At 39.6% G+C, this 20256-nt stretch overlaps 1 protein-coding gene across 2 annotated transcripts; it reads right to left on the bottom strand.

The window, feature by feature from the left end:
* Positions 1–8201: 8201 nt before the first annotated feature.
* MRPL42 (mitochondrial ribosomal protein L42) lies at positions 8202–18395 on the bottom strand. 2 transcript variants are annotated; one of them, XM_063396331.1, is made up of 6 exons: positions 18159–18395; positions 16344–16493; positions 14411–14474; positions 13445–13529; positions 11995–12158; positions 8202–10752 (listed from the first exon to the last, which is right to left on the bottom strand). In XM_063396331.1, exons 2-6 carry the CDS (start codon positions 16423–16425, stop codon positions 10707–10709), a joined length of 441 nt encoding a protein of 146 aa, XP_063252401.1. In that variant the 5' UTR covers positions 16426–16493; positions 18159–18395; the 3' UTR covers positions 8202–10706. The 2 variants fall into 2 exon arrangements, with proteins under 2 accessions (XP_063252401.1, XP_063252400.1); XM_063396330.1 differs by lacking the exon at positions 18159–18395 and adding an exon at positions 17568–17717 and having other exon boundaries at positions 8204–10752.
* Positions 18396–20256: the final 1861 nt, after the last annotated feature.

Genomic DNA, 20256 nt, shown 5'->3' on the forward strand with positions numbered 1-20256 from the left:
ATATTGCTGCAAGTTACTGGAGAATAAGTTGTAAATATACATGCTTTGATAGCATTTTCTTCCCATTCATGCTTCCTTATTGTGAACATGGTAGAAAAAAGGACTGCTGGAGAAGATAATTTTTGATACAGTGTTTTCAAACATCTACTAGCAGCATATTTGATATTCAGATTAAAGCATAAAATGCTGTGACTTTAATATTTATTTACCTTGGGTTTTTTGGCCGAGAAAGAGCATATAGGTATAAATATGCACTACACCTATGCACACACATGTTCAGAACCATGCTCCTTGAAGTTTGGGATTTTTTAGAGAAACATACACCCTTGGGGTGTTTTGGTTTTTTGGTTTTTTTTTTGAAAAATCCTAGAGATAGCACAGCTGAAAGCACTGTGAAATCTTGCATTCTTGTCCTAGATGCTGCCAGAAAAAACAAGCCTTTTATGCTTGAGGAGGCTTGAGATGTTTTTCTGCCAGTTGTGAGTCCTACGCCTCAAAGTGAAAGAGAGCAAGTAATGTCTGTGAAAAAAGTTTTCCTGACAGACAGTATGAAGGCAGCTCTCCTATGCTTTGCCAATCCATAAGTAATAAAGTTTCTTTGTTGGCAGAGAGTCAGTTTTGAATCTAAGAAGGAAAACTAAAACAGGTGATGCAGTGGCTATCTCTAAAGGGGACATTTTTGAGTGAAAAGTAAAGTGAAGTAGAAACTGGGTTATGTGTCTCTGAATAAATGGCCTCCCATCAGAAAAAGATTAATTTTAAATCACTGTTCTAGTTCTTACATTAAGGATAGTTTAATTCACCCAGAGCTATGTGGCCTTCAGGATGAATTCCTACAATTAAGTGTTTATGATTGAAAGTGCTGCCATGGAGAGCAGACAGATGAATATCATTTTAGGAGTACTGTGAATCATTAAATGAGTTGTAGAACCTTTTTCTGGGCATGAGCCACTTTTAAATTTCAGGCTAGAGCTACAATAGGCTTCAGCATAAGGCCTGACGTGTTGTTGTACTTAAGAGTTTGAATAACAGGATAATCAACCTTTACTAATGTATTTATATAACTTTAAACTTCTTACAATTAATTGAAAATACGTTGCCTGCTGTATGTGAATATGCTGCTGGGCTCAATTACATTTTCAGATTAGTGTACTGAGTGTTAGTGTCAGGTAATGAACTTTACCTGCCTCTGACGTGTTGGCTTCTTTTGGCTCAAGATGGCATGGCTGCTTTCCCTGCTCCAGTGTAAAGAGAGGCTGGATGTGGAATGTCATACAAACCTGGACAAGTGACAAGAAAACAGCACTAGCTGCCAACTGCCTTCTCTCTGTTTGTCAGGGTTAGTGCTTGCTTTCTGTCAGGATGGCTGAACGCATCGTCCTGTATCTGACTGGCAAATTGGGAGGATGCAAACTGAAATAGTGGCCAGACAGGCTGGCAGCTTCTAGGCTCAGGAGAGGAGAGAGACCCAGGGCTACTCATTCTGGTTAAGGAAAGAGCATTGGTCCACAACTCACCTTTTCTTGGCACAGCCTGTGCATTCCCAGAATCACTTGCTCCTCCTGTAAGCAATTTACCCAGGTTTGTGGAAATTAAAGCTCAAACAGTAGTAGATGAGATTGGACAGGCTGCTTGAAGCAGTATCTCCCCCTGTACTGTACCCAAAACCATCTTATGGCTCTGACAGAGCTCTGCCTGCAGCAGGGAAGGGAAATTAACTCCTGCATCTCCTCCTTATTAACAACTTCAGCTTTCAGATTGGTGTTTTAAGAAAAACCCCAGTTTCAGTGTGGCTCAGAACTGCCATTGATCAGGAGCAGCCTCATGAGCTGTTTGGTCATGAGGTGGCAATTCTGTCCTGAGGTGGGGGGAACAGCTTGGGGGAGACTAATAATTCCTTTAGCCATCTGATTTTAATCCCTTACCATATGTGACTCGAAGTCCTCAGATGCCCTCTACTGCCATATACCAGAATTAACAGATGGCTCTGTGTAACCAAATTCAGATTTGCTTAAGTTTGTTATTATCTCTGTCTTTACAAATGAATGGAGGAGGGGAAATAATATCCATAATTATTGCAAAGTGATATAATTTTATATCCATAAAATATGCAAAGCATTTTATAAAGTGTGAGTTTGGGCTAGACATGTTTTCTGACTTTCAGTGCCATTGCCCTATATTTCAAAATTTAACACTAATTTTGGTAGTCTCTTCAGAGCTCATTTCTCTGCTAAATTATCCCTCTGTGAATAAATGTAATCTGGAAAGATGCCTGAGGCACAGCACATTTTTTCCCCAGCATTTCATGCCACATGATGGTAGACAGAAGGAAGCTGCAAAACCTGCTGCTGTAGATCAGGCTTTGTTCTGTTGAGGAGGAAAAGGATGCATTTAGCCATCAGACTAAATGTCTGTATCTTTGTGTAAGACAGAACAGCAGGTAAGAGTGTACCTAAAATGGAAGAGGAATGAAATTTCTGTCCCACCTTTGCCTGTGTTACGACAGGTTTTGTGGGCTGGCAGGCACAAAGCAATCCTAAGCCAAACAGAACTAATCTTGGAGGAAATCACTCCCAGGCTCTTAAGAACCAAGTGGCTCTGTGGTGCTTGAGCTTTAGCTGTGTTGGGTATGTCCACTCCTTTTCCTGCTATAAGGAAAAGCCAACAAAACAATCCCACCTTTAATTCCCTGTCCCAGGTTCTTATTGCTGATTTGACTGAGGGGATTTGGTCCAAATTAGCAGCCATATTTTGTGTACATTTTTAAACATGCCTTGCCTTTCCTGAGGAGATTATTATTTCTTTCTACTCTAGGTGTTTGCTGGTGGTGTTGCAAATAGAAGCAGGTGTGGCAGGAGGGAGCATGAGCTTTCCAGTGGAAATGTGACAGCTGGGACCTGCTCCAGGTAAACAGAGGACACGCAGGAGGGCCTCTGCCAGGCCAGTCAAAAGCTTGAGTTCATGAAGAGTGCAACTTTCACACTCTGCTTTCTTTTCCCTCCAGCACTGTCCTCTACTTTCAGATACACTGGTCTAGAATATGCTGCTTACATTTTTCAGGAGCTTTTATCATTTTTCCAGAATATAATCTCAAACTAACATAAGTCCATAGCAAAACCTTATTGTGAATGGGGGCTTTGTTCTGGGAGACTATTTTGGAAAATGCCAGGTTATCAGTTGGCAATTGCACAAAAGGCTGAAACATGAATTTGTTCAAATGCCTTTGTTTCAGCATATTCATTCCTTCAACCCCTCCCCCAGCTTTATCCCAGAAATACATAGAGCTCTTCAAGTCCTCCTGGCAGGTGGGCTATATAATGTTATGGTGGCAAACCTGGAAAGCTTTACCAGTTTATACCACCCAACCTTGTGGTTCATTGGATGTATTTTTATTAGATCCTCATTTCCCCAATTTCTTTAAAGGCATTTCAGTCTTTCAGTGGCTTTTTTTTTTTTCCTTCCCCCATCCATCAGAGAGTGAAATCATGTGTCCACAGAATGTAAATAACAGCTGTTTCTACTCAATTTGCATTTATATGCTTAGCACTTAAAAATAGCTTATTTCTAGAGGCTTTCACAATCTATTCAAAATTTCCTCTTAGCCAGAGGTACTAGTGAGATGTTAATGAAATCCCTTTGGTCTGGCTGATCAAAAAGGCACAGCAACAACAATGAAATTCCTCAAATGACTGATCAGTTATGCTTCTAAGTTACACTTCAGCAACTGACTGAAGTGCATCTTTTAATCTCCTTGGGTATTTAAGATCAGTTCCTTGGGCTGCTCTATCTGCTCTAAGGGGGCAAAATATGCCAGGTGAGGAGATTAATGGTTAAAAAAAAATCTGTGCTGAACGGGTAGTGTATTCTACAAAATTAATTTATCATACAAGTACAGCCAAAAAGGAAAAAAAATTAACAAAACAAAAACAACATCTGGCAAAGTATTTTCAAGGGAACAGCTTATTTGCCAGTGTCACAGATCTTTGAATAAACAAACCCCTTATGCCCTGAGAATAACTGAAAAACAGCTCTTTGGTTTTTATACTACTATTTTCTCTTGTTGACCTTTCATGAACCCTAAAGAGGATACACATTTTTATTTATTAATGCCTAAATGAAGATGTTAAGAATTGTGTTACTGTGGGTTTTTTCCTCCAGAAAACTTAGGAAACCTTTCACCTCATTATTTTGCCAAGTGTCTCAACTTGAACCATTTCTTTAGGTTTCTTTGATCCTCTGAAGACTGAAAATTACAGAAAGATGACATTTAGTGACCTTTGATATGGTTCATTTACTCCAACGTTGACTGTAAGAAGTGTATGGTTCATTTATTCCAACGCTGAGGCGTAAGAAGATGCTTGCTTCTAAATCCAGATTTTGTTTGGTGTTACAGAAATGCACTTTCTTCTCTGCATACCTCTTTATTCAGAAGAAAAATACTTTTATATTTACAGGAGTCTCATCTGCGGCATCTCTGAACTGGAGACTCTGGAGTGGTGACTGAAATCGTTCAGAAAAGACTAATTATGTGTGTGAGTTGTGGTATGTATAGGTCTGTGCCAGAGTCATTCAGACTTGGTACTCTGAACCAACAAAGGTAATCTAAGATCGATCAAGTCATCTCTAAAAATGCTGTGGGTTCACACTACCTGATTTCAAAGGGCAAGTTGTATTTCTAAATTAAAAATAAAGTCCTCGATGTCAAGAAGGACTTTTACTGGGAACATAAGAGGAATATATGGCTTATAGTCACACTAGCTGGGCTAGTTCCCTCTAGAGCAGGCTCCCATGTTCACATCCCACAGTCCTCCTTGGACTCTTTCTGGTGCCCCTCTAGACCCAACATGCAATTCTGATTTTTCTGTGTTATCTTTCAGTTTGAAGTCTATGAAATGATGTGAAGCTGTCCTCCAGCCTGTGAGAAGGGTGCTTTCCCAGCACCAGAGTGAGGGTACGTGTTGCACTCTCTGGGATGCCATAAGGTTTGAGGGCACAGCCAGCTCGGGTGGCTTACAAGAGCACATCTTGTGAAGTCAAGCAAGATGTGACCTTGGGAGTGGTGCTTCGTAAGATTTTCTTACCTCTGCTTATGATGAATTTTCCATGAATTTTATTTGCCCTGTACTTCTACTCTGGATAGGAAATCCTTTCTTCTTAATCTAGTTCTAAATTTTGTGGAACTCGCTACTACTCTGTTACTCCATCACTAATGCCAGGATTTTAACTGTAGGAAAAATGGCATGGGGGAAAGAGAATTCTGTAAACCCCTATTCTTGGAAAATAACAAATGAATCCATACTGAAACCAGTCAGTATTAAAAATTACAAAATAAATTTTAAAAAAGTATATGAAGCCTTATGTTACTTATACCAACCAAACAAATGTTAACTAATTAAGGGTCAAGGAAATCTTTTTCCTAGCATTTGTTTATTATTCAGTAGAAATCATCAGTTTGTCTCAGCTAAAGCAATGGTGAAGACCCCTCCTGCAGCACAGCTCTGATGCAGTGTAACTCCCACAGACCTGACTTCAGAAAATGGCACTTAACATATTATTTGTTTAAACAAATCAAACACATTTGAATGAGAAACTAGCAGTGTTTAAGACAAGAAAACTTCAGCAGCGTTTAAAAAACTTGGTGCTAATGACTAGGAGTGTGTAGGAAACACTAATCTTTGCACGAAACTATTAAGCTCTGTTTTGTTACCATTAGTGAGTAGGAAATACATGTTTGTACAGGAGGGTCATGCTTCAATAGTTTAATCTCTTACTTAGGTTAATTTTTATTCAACATGGTAGTGGCTTAGTGCAATAACTTTTCACTGTTCATTTAATTTTTCTCTGTAACATTCATAGTCTGCATTTTTTTAGTTTTAGCAGAAGAGATGCTAAAAAACAGTTCTCGCAGATTTTTTTTTTTAATCATCTCACATTTTGCTGGTGGGATGATCCTTTTGCTGAGGAATTAAACTTTGGTAGCAGTCAAAACTGGTCTTATTTTAAAAGGTAAACCTGACACTGTTTCTCATCTTGACAAGCAGTAAAGCTGAATATAAGCGTAACTTTTCTCTGTATTTATGTTTCATAACGAGCAGTTGGCAAAGCTTCCTTAGTTCTACTGCCTGTACCAACACCTTGTATTGTCTCTACACAACAACTTTGTGACACATTGATTATCACTCCTCACCTACCTCATGACCTCTAATGAAGTGGCATGCCAGGCCATAAACTTCTACTTCCCCAGAAGCCATGAGATGCAAAACTGCTGACCCAACATGCTGTTTAGTTCATGCAGTTTCCACATACCTCCCACTGTCTGATCTGCAGTGTTCCAACAGCCGTAGTTACACACTAATGTTCTGTGTCACTTGTATTTAAAGACTCAGATAATTCCATGCAAGTGGCCCAGTAAATCATAATTTATCATATTTATTTTTGTAGAAGCACCTAAAGGTAACAATTGAAATCACAGGCTCATTTTATAAGAGGTGCCAGAAAGATTAATTAACTATCTTACTTCTCCAAACAGCATTAGAGGGTTGATTAAATACAAGAAGGTGAGATTAAAATCCCATACACGGTGTACACTTACAAATTAATTGTGTATGAATTACTCCTATATACAGACTACTTGAAGGCTGACAGAAGCATCAAAAATGGTTTTATCTGATTTTTAAGAGCATTTTGCCCAGATACACTCCTAAATTTAAATAAATAAATATAAAAGAAAAAGGTCCTAATATAGATGTACGAATCTCATATTCATCCACCCTTCACAGAAAAGGAAAATGCATCTCCAGAGAACAACTGTGACATATTCTAGACAATAAAACATTAAAGTAAGATCAACTGCCTTGTGCATGTACTTTTTCTGTGCTGACTGATGACCCTAATACAAGCTTGTGAAGAATAACTCAGGTTTAGGCATCTAATTAGTATATATCTCAATCTTGGAGATAACCCCAACTTTTATGTATTGCAGGCACGCAATTTGTTCCATTTTTTCCTGGTGACTAGTGGATTTGCTCTAGGTCAATTTTGTTATATTGTAGCACTAAAATAAAATATACAGATGAGGAATGCAGTCCACATCTATTTGATCTCTCAATTTCATAACTTTGTATTGGCTTTGAGGATGGAATGAGGATGTGAGAAATTACAGCAGAGAAGCCTTTAGAATTCATAAAGACCAGAGTAACTGAGAAATGCCTTGGTACTTCCACTTCTAATGACCTGCCACAACGATTTATTGTGGTACAGCAGAATTTGGATATGACAGATGAAGCAGCAAGAGAAGTTTCCTATAGAATTTAACAGCTGGAGGGGTGGGGAGGAAGGATGGGTGGGCGGACGGGCAGCTGGGTAACTGTTGCCTCCTCTGTAGTCATGGGGAAGTGAACCAAAGTCATGGCACTTGTGACATGGGTCCCACTACTGTCCCACTGTTGACTCATTTTTTTCCCAGACTGGGATGGTGGAGCTTTTCTTTGTCTCTGAGACACCCTACAAAAGCTGAAGAAAACAGGCAAAAACCCCTTTGACCCTTGAAATCCGGGCGCTTCGTGAGGTACTCCCGGGTGTCACGGAGGGAGCGGCCGCAGAGCGCTGCTGCCTCCCGGTGGTGCTGGCACAGCTGCACGGCAGCGCCCGCGGCGCACGGCGCAGCGAAACCGCCCTAAAAGCACCCACTTTGTGCCAGTCTGCGGGTAATCAGAAGAGGGAAAAGAAAAATTAGAAGAGGGAAAATAAATTCTTTTCACTGAGGCAACAAGATTAAGTGACCCTGCCTTAGCAAAAGCACTGGGCAATATGATCTCCAGAGGTTCCTTCCAAACCTAACAGTTCTGTGATTCTGTGAATTCAGGGCAAAATTTTTGATACGTGACTGAAACAGAGTTTTCGAATGGCATGCAGAGCAAGCAAGGCCTGAGGATACTTTTAGTGAGACATTTAGAAACCAAAAATCCCTCAGTAAGATGTACCCAAGTGTCTACTATCCACCGCAAGGAGCCCAAGATGCTCTGGAACACTCAACAGCTACCAGATACAAAGCAAATGGCTAAGTGCCAAACTGGGATACAAAGTGCCAAAACAGACTTGACAGTGCAAATTTTATGCAACTTAAGTTTTAAATTACAAAGAGCAATGGCAACAGAAAACAGAAATCCCAAACTAACTTTCAATATTTTTTTTCATAGAAGCAGAACAATAATCAAGTGAATGAATTCTGAATTCCAAGTTTTCAAGTGAAAAGAAACAAAGAAAGTTGTTTGAGACCTAGAAAACCAAGAAGAGATCTTCAGATTACTGGGGGAGTTGTATTTTAATTGTGTCATGCCTCAGGTAACCCAGGAAAAAGATTTAGTAAAAGAAAACACAGTAAGATTGAAAGCAGCAGCACAATGCAGGGAAAGACACTAAAACATCAATGTCGTGAATTAATAACAAAAGGGCACAGGGTACACATAGTGAACATGTGTTTTAGACAGTTTCCAGTCACTGCTCAGAAGAGGAAGTACTTTAAAGATAGCAGCCAAGCATATAATAGATTTTTAGCTCTCAAAATGCCTGAAAAGCATCCAAAAGTGTTTGGGAAACATTGTGAAATCCAGTATTTCTACAGTGATTGTGGATGTTTGATCACAAACAGGGTTTGACAAGCAAGAAGAGACAAATGTCATAACAGAAGGTTTCTCCGTAAAGCAAAATTTCTTAGCAGCATTAGGCAGCAATAAGCAAAAATATGGGGAAAAGAACGGGGAAAAGAATTGTAAGTTTAAATTAGTCTAAGGATATCTCTTCTTATACTGGAGTGAAGTCAAATGGTGACAAATTAGGTTTCAGCTTTCTAAAGATAAAGGGGACTCAATTTTATGAATTGGAACATAACAGAACACTACACAAGATGTAAGCTCACTCCTACACTGGAGTTCTTATCAGGCACCACAAACTGATGAGAACAGCAAAATTTGTTGTACTACAAATTACTACAATCTATTGAAGAAGTTATATTCCAGGCAGAAAAAGGCATGATTATGTTCATGTGATTGAACTTACAGAGTTAAGCAGCCATCCTTCACAGGGACCCCACAGACACTACTCCACAACAGCAGACTCATTATGTGAGCAACACACCTTTAACAGGGAGCCATCACTTGGCTGATGTCAGCTTGAGCATGGACTCTGATATCTTATAAGCACAACAGAGTGAAGGAGCAAAATGATTTCATGCTCTGCCATGATAAACCATTACCAGCTGGTTCTTGCTGAGCATGCAGAGTTAAAATGCACTGGCACTAGTTCTCTGCAAAAATTTCCACAAGTATTTAACAGCAGTCTTTTTACACACATCCAACATCGCTTTTTTCAGAAATAAAGGATATTCAAGGGAAAAAAAGATTATTCAGTAGTATCTTTAGAAAATGACAGTTTTTCAACTGAGAAGATGAGTGGTACTCAACTTCTAGCAAAATCTGTAGAAAACGCACACTGCTAAATGACACTAGACTAGTGAACAAAAAGAAACAAACCCCTTCCCAGGTTATCCAAAGTGCTTTGGAAGAGAAATGCAATAAAAATACATAATACATGATGTATATGAGATAAGTATTTTCTGATTATTTAGAAGGATCTACTAAGAAGTCACTGAGATCTCTGCAGCAGCACAATGTTCCAAGCTAACCCTTTCCATTAGAGGGCTGATGCCTAAAACTGTAGACTAGAACAAAGGGGTTTTTTTTTCCTTCTCCTGAAAGAAAAAAATGCTACATGGCACAGAATATTACAAGAGGAAGAACATTTAAGCACTACAAAATGCTAAAGCAACAAAATAGAATCAGACTTTTTTTAATTTAAAGCATTTTATGTAATAAAGGGTCAATCTTTCCTCCTTGGTATGCTACAAAGTGCAGTGATTACCTTGCTGATGTAAACAATTTCTACTGTGCTACAGCTATTCCAACTTACATATGAACACAGCATCCTCACTCAGTGGTGGCTGGGGTGGGATTAAACGAACAAGAAAAAACCCCATGAACCATGAATACACATGGAAGTTCTCAGATATTTGAGAATGATGGATGATTCAGAAGGGCAAGTCACTGTGTCTTGGATGCTAAAAATTAACCAAGCTGGCCAGTTTTCCACACACAACAATAAGCTTATAATACAATCACTTGGCTGATGTAGAAATAAAGACGGAACCAGGCATCTTGCAAGTGTAACAGAAGAAGGAAAACTATTTGTTTTCACAAATACCTCATATAATATTTTTCATAAATACTATTTCATTAATACTTCAGTATTCAAGCTCACCTGCAGTTACTAGATTCCTAAAGCAAAAAAAAAAAAAAAAAATCCCACTCAAAACCACCAAACCCAAACACATACATTTCTAGACTTCCCATTTTGACACAAGACTTGTATAGATTCATTGTATTTAACAATGATGAACCTCTGACCTCTAGAATTTAATCAGAGCACTCCATCCCTGTTACATCCTGTTCTAAGACTAGTCCACTTGCTGACCAGGAATGCACAACTACCTTCACTGACTCCCTGTTTTATCAGTGCCGTTTTGTTGTTTTTAGCAGAAAATAGCAGTCAAGTCAAGCGTGTTCTGTTACAGCCAAACACGTCACTTTCTATAACTTTTATTTCCAATCAAAATTAACAGCAAAGTCCTGGTGAACAAGAAGTTATCTTCCTTATCGGTCTTTAGGAGGATTAGGATTCTTGCGTCTTCTGTGATACCTAAAAGAAAAAAAAAAAGGTTGCAGTGAGTGCAACCTGTGGACAGCCTTTATTTTCATGGTAGTTCTGCCCCCTGTGAGTGATCTGAGGTTACACAAGGAAGTGAAATACAAGAGACACAAGCACAATCCATCACCACTCATTAGATGTCATCTCTGTTGTTTGTGGAGTTACATAACGCTACTCATTTCTATTGCTACTTGTGCTACAAGCACGCAATAATCCAATCAGTTCTGCAGATGAATAGGCACAAAGGCTGCTGTTCATTCTTAATTCTTTGTGTGAAGTTAATTTTATTACATGGTCAGCCTTCCCTCTGGCTAAAATGATTGCTATAGAACAAAGATGTTCAAAGGAGCTGAGCCAGACTGTTAAATAGTATAATATTTTGCAGAAAAACTAAAAAACAAATTCCTCAGAATAAAAAATTATCCATACTTTCCTCTTAGTTATGCATGCTAAACAAGGCAGATCCTGTCTGATCTTCATTAAAGTGACAGCTACCCTTTGGTCATAAAAGTCCTACTGTTCTATTCCTTTTATCTACTCCCAAAGCATATAAATTAAAAAGTTTTCTGTGGACAACAACAACTTGCCTGTATTATGTCTCCACAGCTATAAAATTAGCAGCTATTGAAAGGTGGCATAACATGGAGTGGAAGGGAGTAATACACACCAGAAAGCTGCTTGTTTACATTAGGATACCTGAATGTCCAGAGTTCCTCTTTAAGTTCCTCAGTCATGTATATGTGCACCTCTCCTCCTTCTTGATTTCTGAATACAAGGCATGCCAGACAGCACTTTTCACCATTCCAAATGAAATACCTCTACTACTCTTAAGTATGAGAATCATCCCACTGAGGTTGCTAAGGAATAGGCAGTGTTTCCAAGCTCTATTTGGTTATGTCCACTGAGGGCATTTTACACACTAGATTCTGTTATGGAACTTTAGTAAATGTATTGAAGCAGTAGCTAACTGGATGTATGAGAAATTTCTACACTGTCACATATTTTACAAAAAAAAGTGGCAAACTCTATCAAATGAACAGTGTGAAAAAAACCTTCTCATTAAATACAGTCTTCCATTTACCCAACACTGTATTAAAAATTTCACGTAGTAGCCCAAATACTAGAGGTAATTTATCTGACATGACTCATCCTAGGTCGAATCTGGTCATTAAATTATTCCTGTATTTCCCTTTACTTCCAAAAGGACAAACAAATCCAAAAGAAAATACTTACTGTCCCACAGGATACCAGCGATGTTTTGTTGTGTAAAACATTTTGCTGAGCTCTTCAATTGTAGGACCTCTACTGTTCTTTAGCTCCTTTTCATTCAATCTGGATTTTAAAACTTGATCGAGGCTTTCTTCTTTATTATTCACTGGATCTGGCCGTGGTATGGGCTAGCAAAACAGTAATGTATACATATGTCCTGTTTTTCCTTGTTTTATTTAACTGAGCAAGTCAAAAAGCTAAGCTACATAAGAGTAATCTGTAATGCTATCAAATGGCTGAAACCAAAAAAATGCAGAAAAATGCCTGCAACTGCCCTGGCTGTTTATTGTCCCCACCTTCCCACTCTGAATGCAACCACACCACTGTGGAGCAGGTGTCCAGACACATCTATTTACCCTAGGTGCTACAGCTGATGACCCTAACCCTAAAACCAGCATTATTGTAGTCATTACTGCAGATCCCAATCTTACAATTCACTAGGTGAGTCATCAGCTTCAGTTCTGCTAACACAACAGTATCCACACTATTCCCAGTCAGAATTTTATTCATAGCAAGCATCATCAGTGCTAAAAATCTTTTAGAGGACATGTACCTTTGAGGAGACTGTCACTTCCTAATTTTTAATGCAAAATGTAAGACCAAGTTGTTTGCTTTAAATTGGAAATGTAACTACTACCATTATTACAAGTATTTTTCCTTTAACATTTTACACTTGTTTTTCTTGAGGTAAGTGCAACTGACATTTAAAAATACCGCTATGCAATTTGCAGGCAAAAATTGCTAAAATGGTTTAGGTTTCAATGGAGAATTTTCACATTGGGTAGTTCAGCAACACAGCTGCCAGCTGCAGTATTTTACTAGCACATAGAACTGGAAATTTAAACAAAAAGTGTACACTAGAAAAATTTTTCTAGGTGTTAAACTACAACACTAGATTTACTTTTGTCAGTGTAAAGAACACATCTACCAGTACTACTGGTAGATAAAAATCAATATTTAAAGTTCTTTGTGGTTTTTATGAACTGAGGGCTGAATGGAATTTCAAGTTCAACTTGAAACCAGTAGCAGCAGTACTTCTTTGTATTCTCTTGCCCAGCAGGACATATGAGCCATAACCTGCATTCCAATCCTCCTCTCTGGGCAGTACCCGCATGAACAGATGTTATTTTCTCTGCAGTGCACAAGTGTTTTAGTGACTTGTTTAATTCTACTAGAGCTACTGTACGCTGTGATATCTGACCTTTTCTCACTCTGCAACCTTCCCTCAATTCAACTAACAGTAAACTGCTCTGTGTGGCAGCAGATATATTCATCAGTCATTTACTTCATAGATGTGCTGATCACATACCATAAAGTATTTCAAATTAAAAGAGATGCTCTAAAGACTCAAACTTATGAACTACTAAATGCCTTTACAAGAGCAAGAAATATAAATGTGCACCCTTGGACATACTTTTGTATGCTCGTATGGAATTTCCAGCGAAGGGTGGTAGCAGACAATTGTCTTCAAATCGGACGTCACTGCAAGTTCCACTTTGCTACAAAAATTTTTTAAAAAATCATAACTTTCAGAAGTACCGAACAACTGAGCAACCCAAGTCCCAAAGAGAACTGGATTTGACCCTGCATTTATGAATCTTTAATAATCTTCTGTAAAATAAGGGTCATAAATATTTGATTCCAACCTTCAATTTTTTGTTTCCTCAGTCATCTTCCTTTTTCTTTTTCAATGGAGAGGAAAAGAAGGCTAAAATAAGTTATTAAATAGCTGGAAATATGACGTAAAAAAAAAATCTTAAACACTTAAATAGTTGCATATAAAACTCTAAACAGATGGGGATAATGATCTCAAGGACAACACGCCTTTACAAGATGTATGGCACAAAGTAACAGAAAACAAAGCTATATTTGGGGTTCCAACTTTTCTATTACATAAAAAATGCTGAACAAGAAGTCCTACTAAGTTTTATTGTGAGAATTTTCTCACCTCCCTTCCCCTTCCCATGACACATTAAGCTTCCTAAAATTGTGGATGACACAAATTCAGTGTTCCCCACTATATTTTTATCATCTTTTCCCATTTCTACACAGGTTTCCCATGCAGCAGCACAAGAAGACCTGGACTTTGTCTTAACAACAAGTGCCAATGGAAATGACTACTCGAAGATCATTTTGCTCTTCCACAAACAAAACTGCAGGGGTACTGGGGGTCATCAACATGTTTAGAATGAGTCCTGCATGACTTTTCACTACATTGAAACATTAACTTCAAAATCATTACTATCAGAGACAGTATTTAGCTAAAATTATACATATACCCAATATTGCCAGTAGATGTGTTTGATACTATTATATAATGACTTCACAACAGAGAAGGAGAGCAGTCCTGGAATAAACATTACAAAAGGCCACTACATACCAATTGTAGTCTTCAGGGAGAACTGAGTATGTAGATTTATGGCAAGCATGATACACACCTCCATCTGGAATAAAAACCCAAATCAAAAACTCTGGTGTAGAAACAAGCAGAGCTGTGCCCAATTAAGAATGCTTACATTTTCAATTTTCATTCTGTTTCAAGTCTTAATCAGGGATAATAATCATATTCAGTTTTAGATTAACCAAACCCAAATCCTATCTAAACAGAAGTTCATTTTAGCACTCAGCTTTCTGGCAGTGCAATCAAAAACACAGTATGCAGGCACCCGCAGCCTATACTTACCTGCCTAGTTGTATTGCTTCCCTTAGTAAAATCACAATATGAACAAAATTCCTATAAAATTCACCATTAGGAAATATCCTTTATATATATAAAGAACATTACCTTATGACTTAGAGGGAAGGTCATAATTTCATCCATAGCAATATTTATTATAAAAATCAAAAGGAGGGGCTCTGATTGGATATGAAGAGAAATGTTTGTCTTAGGAGGACAGCCTACCAGGTGGAGTGAGACCCAGGCAGGTCTGTGAGTCTTCTGTCTTTGGAGATTTCAAAGACCCAGCAAGCCCTGAGCAACCCAATGTCACTGCAGAGCTGATCCTGCTTTCAGCGGGAGCTTGGATCACAGACTACTCCAAGTCCCATCCCCATGGTTTGATTCCCATCTTTTAAATAGAATCATAGAATAATTTAGGTTGGAAAAGACTGTTAAGATCATAGACTCCAGACACAAGCCTAATATGAGGTGTTCCATAGCCCCTCACACAGGAATAATCCTGTAGGCATTATCTTCCACAACAATGCAGGTATACGTGCCTAAGGCGGGCCTGGGACGTGCCTGGAGTTGACTTCCACAGAGATCCCCCTTCCTATACTGCTGGAACCTGACACAAATCCACGTGGAAGTTCCTGTGTCCAGTGAAGCTTTTTCAACAACTACGCTTTTAGAACAAAATTATGATCACAAGAAACAAGCTTTTTCTAAAGTCACAGAAAGGTTTCAACTTTATCTGACGTTATTTGATTTTTTTCCATCTTCTTTATCCATTTTATCCATCTTTTAATAGAAATAGGATTCATTGAGAGAGCATTCATTCTGACAAGACTGCAAAGGCTGAAAAAACCAAGAAGAAACTTTTGCGTAGCTATTTTCCTCTCAGAAATGTTTTAGACGCATATTCTTAAATTCAGAATTACTGTTAGCACTTCAACTCTCCAGTTCTTCTAATTAAACTATTCTTAGTTATTAAGCAGTTGAGTTCTGGTAAACTGCAACTAGTCTGCATTTCTTTCTAAAATTTCTTTCCCTTCCTTGCCCACGTACCTCTAAAATGTAACATGTCTATTCTGTTTTCTCCATTACTGTCTTTTCTGCCACCTTTACTATCTTCCCTATGTCTTTCTCTTGACATCTAAATTATGGACAAAAGTCTAAGAAATAGTACTGCCTGTTTCTACTTGTTCTCTGTTTATGCTAAGTAATGAGATTTTCCTGTAGCCTTTTCTCACCACTTTTCTAAGTCTGAAAAAATAAATTTAAACAAATATATAAATAAATTTATATTATAATATATTTATATAACTTATTTTTATAATTTATATTTAGATATAAATAAATAAATAAATAATTTTTAATCTTCATTCGTAAGACAGGTAGTATTAACAAGCCAATCAGTAAATTTGGGGAGCATCCTATTTGGACCATGAAGGTTTTAAAAGCACAAAAAAAAAGAAAAAACAAATAAAGATATCCTTTAGATTACCATTAGAGTAGAGCACAGACTAACAGACTTGATTCTGTTCAAATAGAAAAATCACTTTCATGCTTTCACTACTTTGAACAGTACAGGAAAGAGGCTCTCAAGGAACAAATTTTAACATAGCACTTCCGCAGTTTCATCACTACTTACTCTGCAGTGGGACCTGCTTACAGGTTGCTACTGAACGCAGCCAAAAGAGGCTGGACCATGCAGTTCTAAGTGACATTGCCATGCTGACAGCACAGAAACCAGTCCTGGACAAGATGGAACTCAAAGAACTTCTTCTCTGCAGAACACCCTCTGAAAGAAACCAGCTTTGTAACTATTCAGTATACAAAAGACTAACAAAATTTCTTGAATATCTAAAGGAAACATAAAATTTGTGCAAAATAATTCATCATTGTCAATTGCTTAGAAGTCCTTATCACTTAAGATAATGGTACCTGTCTCCTTAACAGTCAAAAGTAGCACAAGACTTTATTTACTAAGAGGGAGTATTTGAAGGTTCAACTTTAAAAAAACCCTTCCACACCTGTGCCTCCTCACAGGCTACTGGTACTCACCCACCTAAACTTTGCATTCTTCCTTCTGCACACTCCATAACATTACTTGTGAAATATGCTTGTCTTGTTCACATGGTAAATATCATCACCAGAAAAAAACAGAACTACTTATAAACAACACTTGCTGTAGTTAAAAAACTCTCTAAATGCATTTAATTGGTTTCATCCATCTCAAAAGCATTACACCTCAAAACTCAGAAACACCATTTGGAATACCTTAAATGTTACCCAAAATTTCACAGAAACAGAAAGACATCTTATGTTTTCATTGTCTACTGAAAAAAGGAATTGTTTGAAACAGAAACTTATAATGAACCCTAGAAAAACGCAACTCAAAACGGTTGCAGGACACATACACATAAAAAAACCCAACAAAGAAATACCCTTTAAACGTACTTGATATCTTTTGCTTCAGAACATCATCAGAAATGTGTATTTGCCAATTTCGACATATAATTATTCAGCATTCTTTTTATCTGTGCCATGCTGCGGAGGTTAGGGGAACACCAACACCCACAGAGCTGCTCCTAAGCTGCCCTCAGAAGCTCATTAACAAAAAGGGTGCGAGGAGCGCGGCGGATCTCGGTCCAAGGCCAGGGCTCAGGCACCAGCCCGTTCCCGGCCCCACCGCGAGGGCCACTCCAGTTTGAATGGGAACAGACCCATCCCTGAGCCAGCGCACGGGAAACTCCAGCGTGCCAGCAACACGAGGGAACACGACTTTAATTTTAACTTCTTTAGAATTAAAGAAGATATTTAGCATTAAACAGAAAAAAAGGTCACTGATCCATCAAAGCAAGCAAAAGAGTACCCGTGCTAAAGTCCTGAGCGTGCCGCACGGCCAGCCCCTCCGCACACGCAGCCCCTCTCGGCCTTGCCCCGCGGGCGGAAGCGGCGCCCCGCGCCCGTTCCGGCTCCGGCGGCGGCTCGCCCGCGGCACGCTGGGACTCGTAGTGCGGGCGGCGAGGGGCACCGGCACCGCCTCCGCCCGCCTCCCCTGCCGCCCTCAGCGCTGCTCCGCCATCGGCGACAAGCTCTGAGACACTTCATAATCATATGGGGGCGGGAAGGGCTGGGCCGCGCCGGGCCAGGGCGAGCAAGCAGCCAGGGGACAAACACAGATCCACGGAATCGATTAGGCTCGAAAAGACCTCTGAGGTCATCCCGCCCAATCTTTCACCCATCTGCACCCTGACACCTAGGCCGTGGCAGTACGTGCCATGTCCTATCATTCCTTGAACACCTGCAGTGATGGCCACTCCTCCATCTCCCTCGGGAGCCTGTTCCAGTGTTTAACAGTTGCTCCTGTGGAGGAATTCCTCATGATATCCGAGCCCGAACCTCCCCTGGCCTGCGGCCGCTTCCTCTTGTGCTGTTGTCCACAAACCCCCAAATTCATTACCTGGTGTGTAACAAGCCAGTCATTAGCCACTGTGGACGACACTGCCACAGGTTGTTCAACTCCCACCTTATCACAACCTCTTTTCAGGTAGTTGTAGAGAACGATGAGATCCTCCTGAGCCTCCTCCAGGCGAAACACCGCAGCTCCCTTAGCTGCTCCCGACAGGACCCTTGGTCAAACCCTCGCTGCCCGCTCGGGTGGTGCCCGTGCTGGGAGCGGCTGGGAGCTCAAACGCACAGGGAGGCCTGAGGCACCCTCGGCACTGGCAGCAGCTGTTCGGCTGAGGGAGAGGGCACAACGCCCCAGCAAGAGGCAGCAGTGCACCTGCCTGTCCTGGAAATATGCCTGCGTGCCATAGTCTTATATTAGCTGCAAAATAACCCCCTCTAATCCCATAATTCGAAGGGGCATCTCTAACATTACTGGTTATTTCACAATCTTGCAAGCATAGCCTGCTTGCTTTCCAGGTTAAATTACACAGTGGCTGCAGCAGCTTCCTCTGTTCAGCCAGCCAGATCTTTACAGTACTTGTAATACTCTTCCACAGGGAAGGCTTGTGGATTTTATGTTGATGAAATTGTATGTATCCAATATTCAAGGCATACAGAAAACTCACCTGAATGTCCCAGGCACACTGTTGCTCGGGGGCCATTTGCTGTACTTCTTTCATAGACTGAGTCACAAAGTGTTTCAAAGACAAGGTTATATTTACACAACATTGATAAAAGACAAGAAGACAAAAATCAATTGTCTGACCTGCTGCTCTAGTATCTGAAATGGCTCCAGCACTTAAGGCATTTACACATCTATGAAGCCTCTAAGTCACATCAGCAGACTGTGTCTCCATTCCTGTCACAGCATTACTCTTCCAGAGACTCTTGGATAGTGTCTCCTGAAAGGCTGCAACCTCTTCCAGATATCTTCTAACAATTGCATCTTTTCTGGTCAATGACTATGGTACTGCAATTTCATGCTGCCATCAGTGAAAGCCTCCCAATTTCAGAGATGTTTAACTTTGGTCTGTAGTTGCAGAGTTTTAGTTACACTGATAACTTCCAGCAGTGTAGCAGAAGTCAGAAATCAGTAGTCAAGAGCTGATCACTCCCAGTAGCCCTGATAAAGGTTTCTTCTTGAGTATTTTTCTATACAGAGGAAGATGAAAGACATCCATTTGGGGACTTCCTGCAATATTAGAGTCATTACACTGTAGAAAAAGGGGGCAGAGATGGGCCAAAATGTTTTACATACTACTTAGAGAGATGCAACCAAGGTGAGAAATCACAGCTCCACTACCAAGCTCCTCCAGATTTGTGGAGATAAACTCACTTGCTCATTCCAGCAAGTTTCTGTGTGCAGATACAGAGGCACCTGATCTAGGCTCATGCACCAAACAGAAGCAACACGGTTCTATGTATTTTCTACTGTGTACCAGCTCATGACTCCCACAAGGAAATCCTTGTCCTATGATCAGGTGATGAGGTCAGCATCCTTTACAATCAAGCAATCATCCAATACAAGCAAGACAGTAGTTCTACTGATGGACAAATACAACACTTTGAGAATTTTAAACCCAAGGGCAGTGCTGAAAAAATAAAATGGTAATAAACTGCCTGAAATAAGTGCATTCTGGAAATTAAAAGAAAGGAATGAATCTTAATTTAGAGTGAGCTTCAGGAATATCTTGTCCATAGGCATAGTGGGGGTACACAGTTATTTCAAAGTCAGTCTTCCCAGGAGCAGTTTGTGACAGTGCGAGTACTGCTTAGGATTCTTGACTTTCTCCTGGTCAGCTGCAGTGTGACACACCTGTATGCAAATACAGTGTGTGCTGCTTGTGTGTGTGTGTGAATCTCTGACAAGCACATTAGGCCTTGATTTCCTTCCTAGGAAATACTAAGTAAAATTAAGGCTTCTGTGACTTTTCTTGAAGGTGCTTATGAATTAATTGTCATATCTTCTTTAAAAGATTGACTAAATTCAGGGATGATGATGACTGTGGTTGACAACTCTGATTCTTAGCTGTTTTCTCAAAAGGGTGTTGTTCACCCATGCAGGAGACAAAAATTCTTTGCTGTGCAATGGAAAACTTGAAATTAAC

This window comes from Prinia subflava, chromosome 4, assembly GCF_021018805.1.
Source record: "Prinia subflava isolate CZ2003 ecotype Zambia chromosome 4, Cam_Psub_1.2, whole genome shotgun sequence".
Lineage (NCBI taxonomy): Eukaryota > Metazoa > Chordata > Aves > Passeriformes > Cisticolidae > Prinia > Prinia subflava.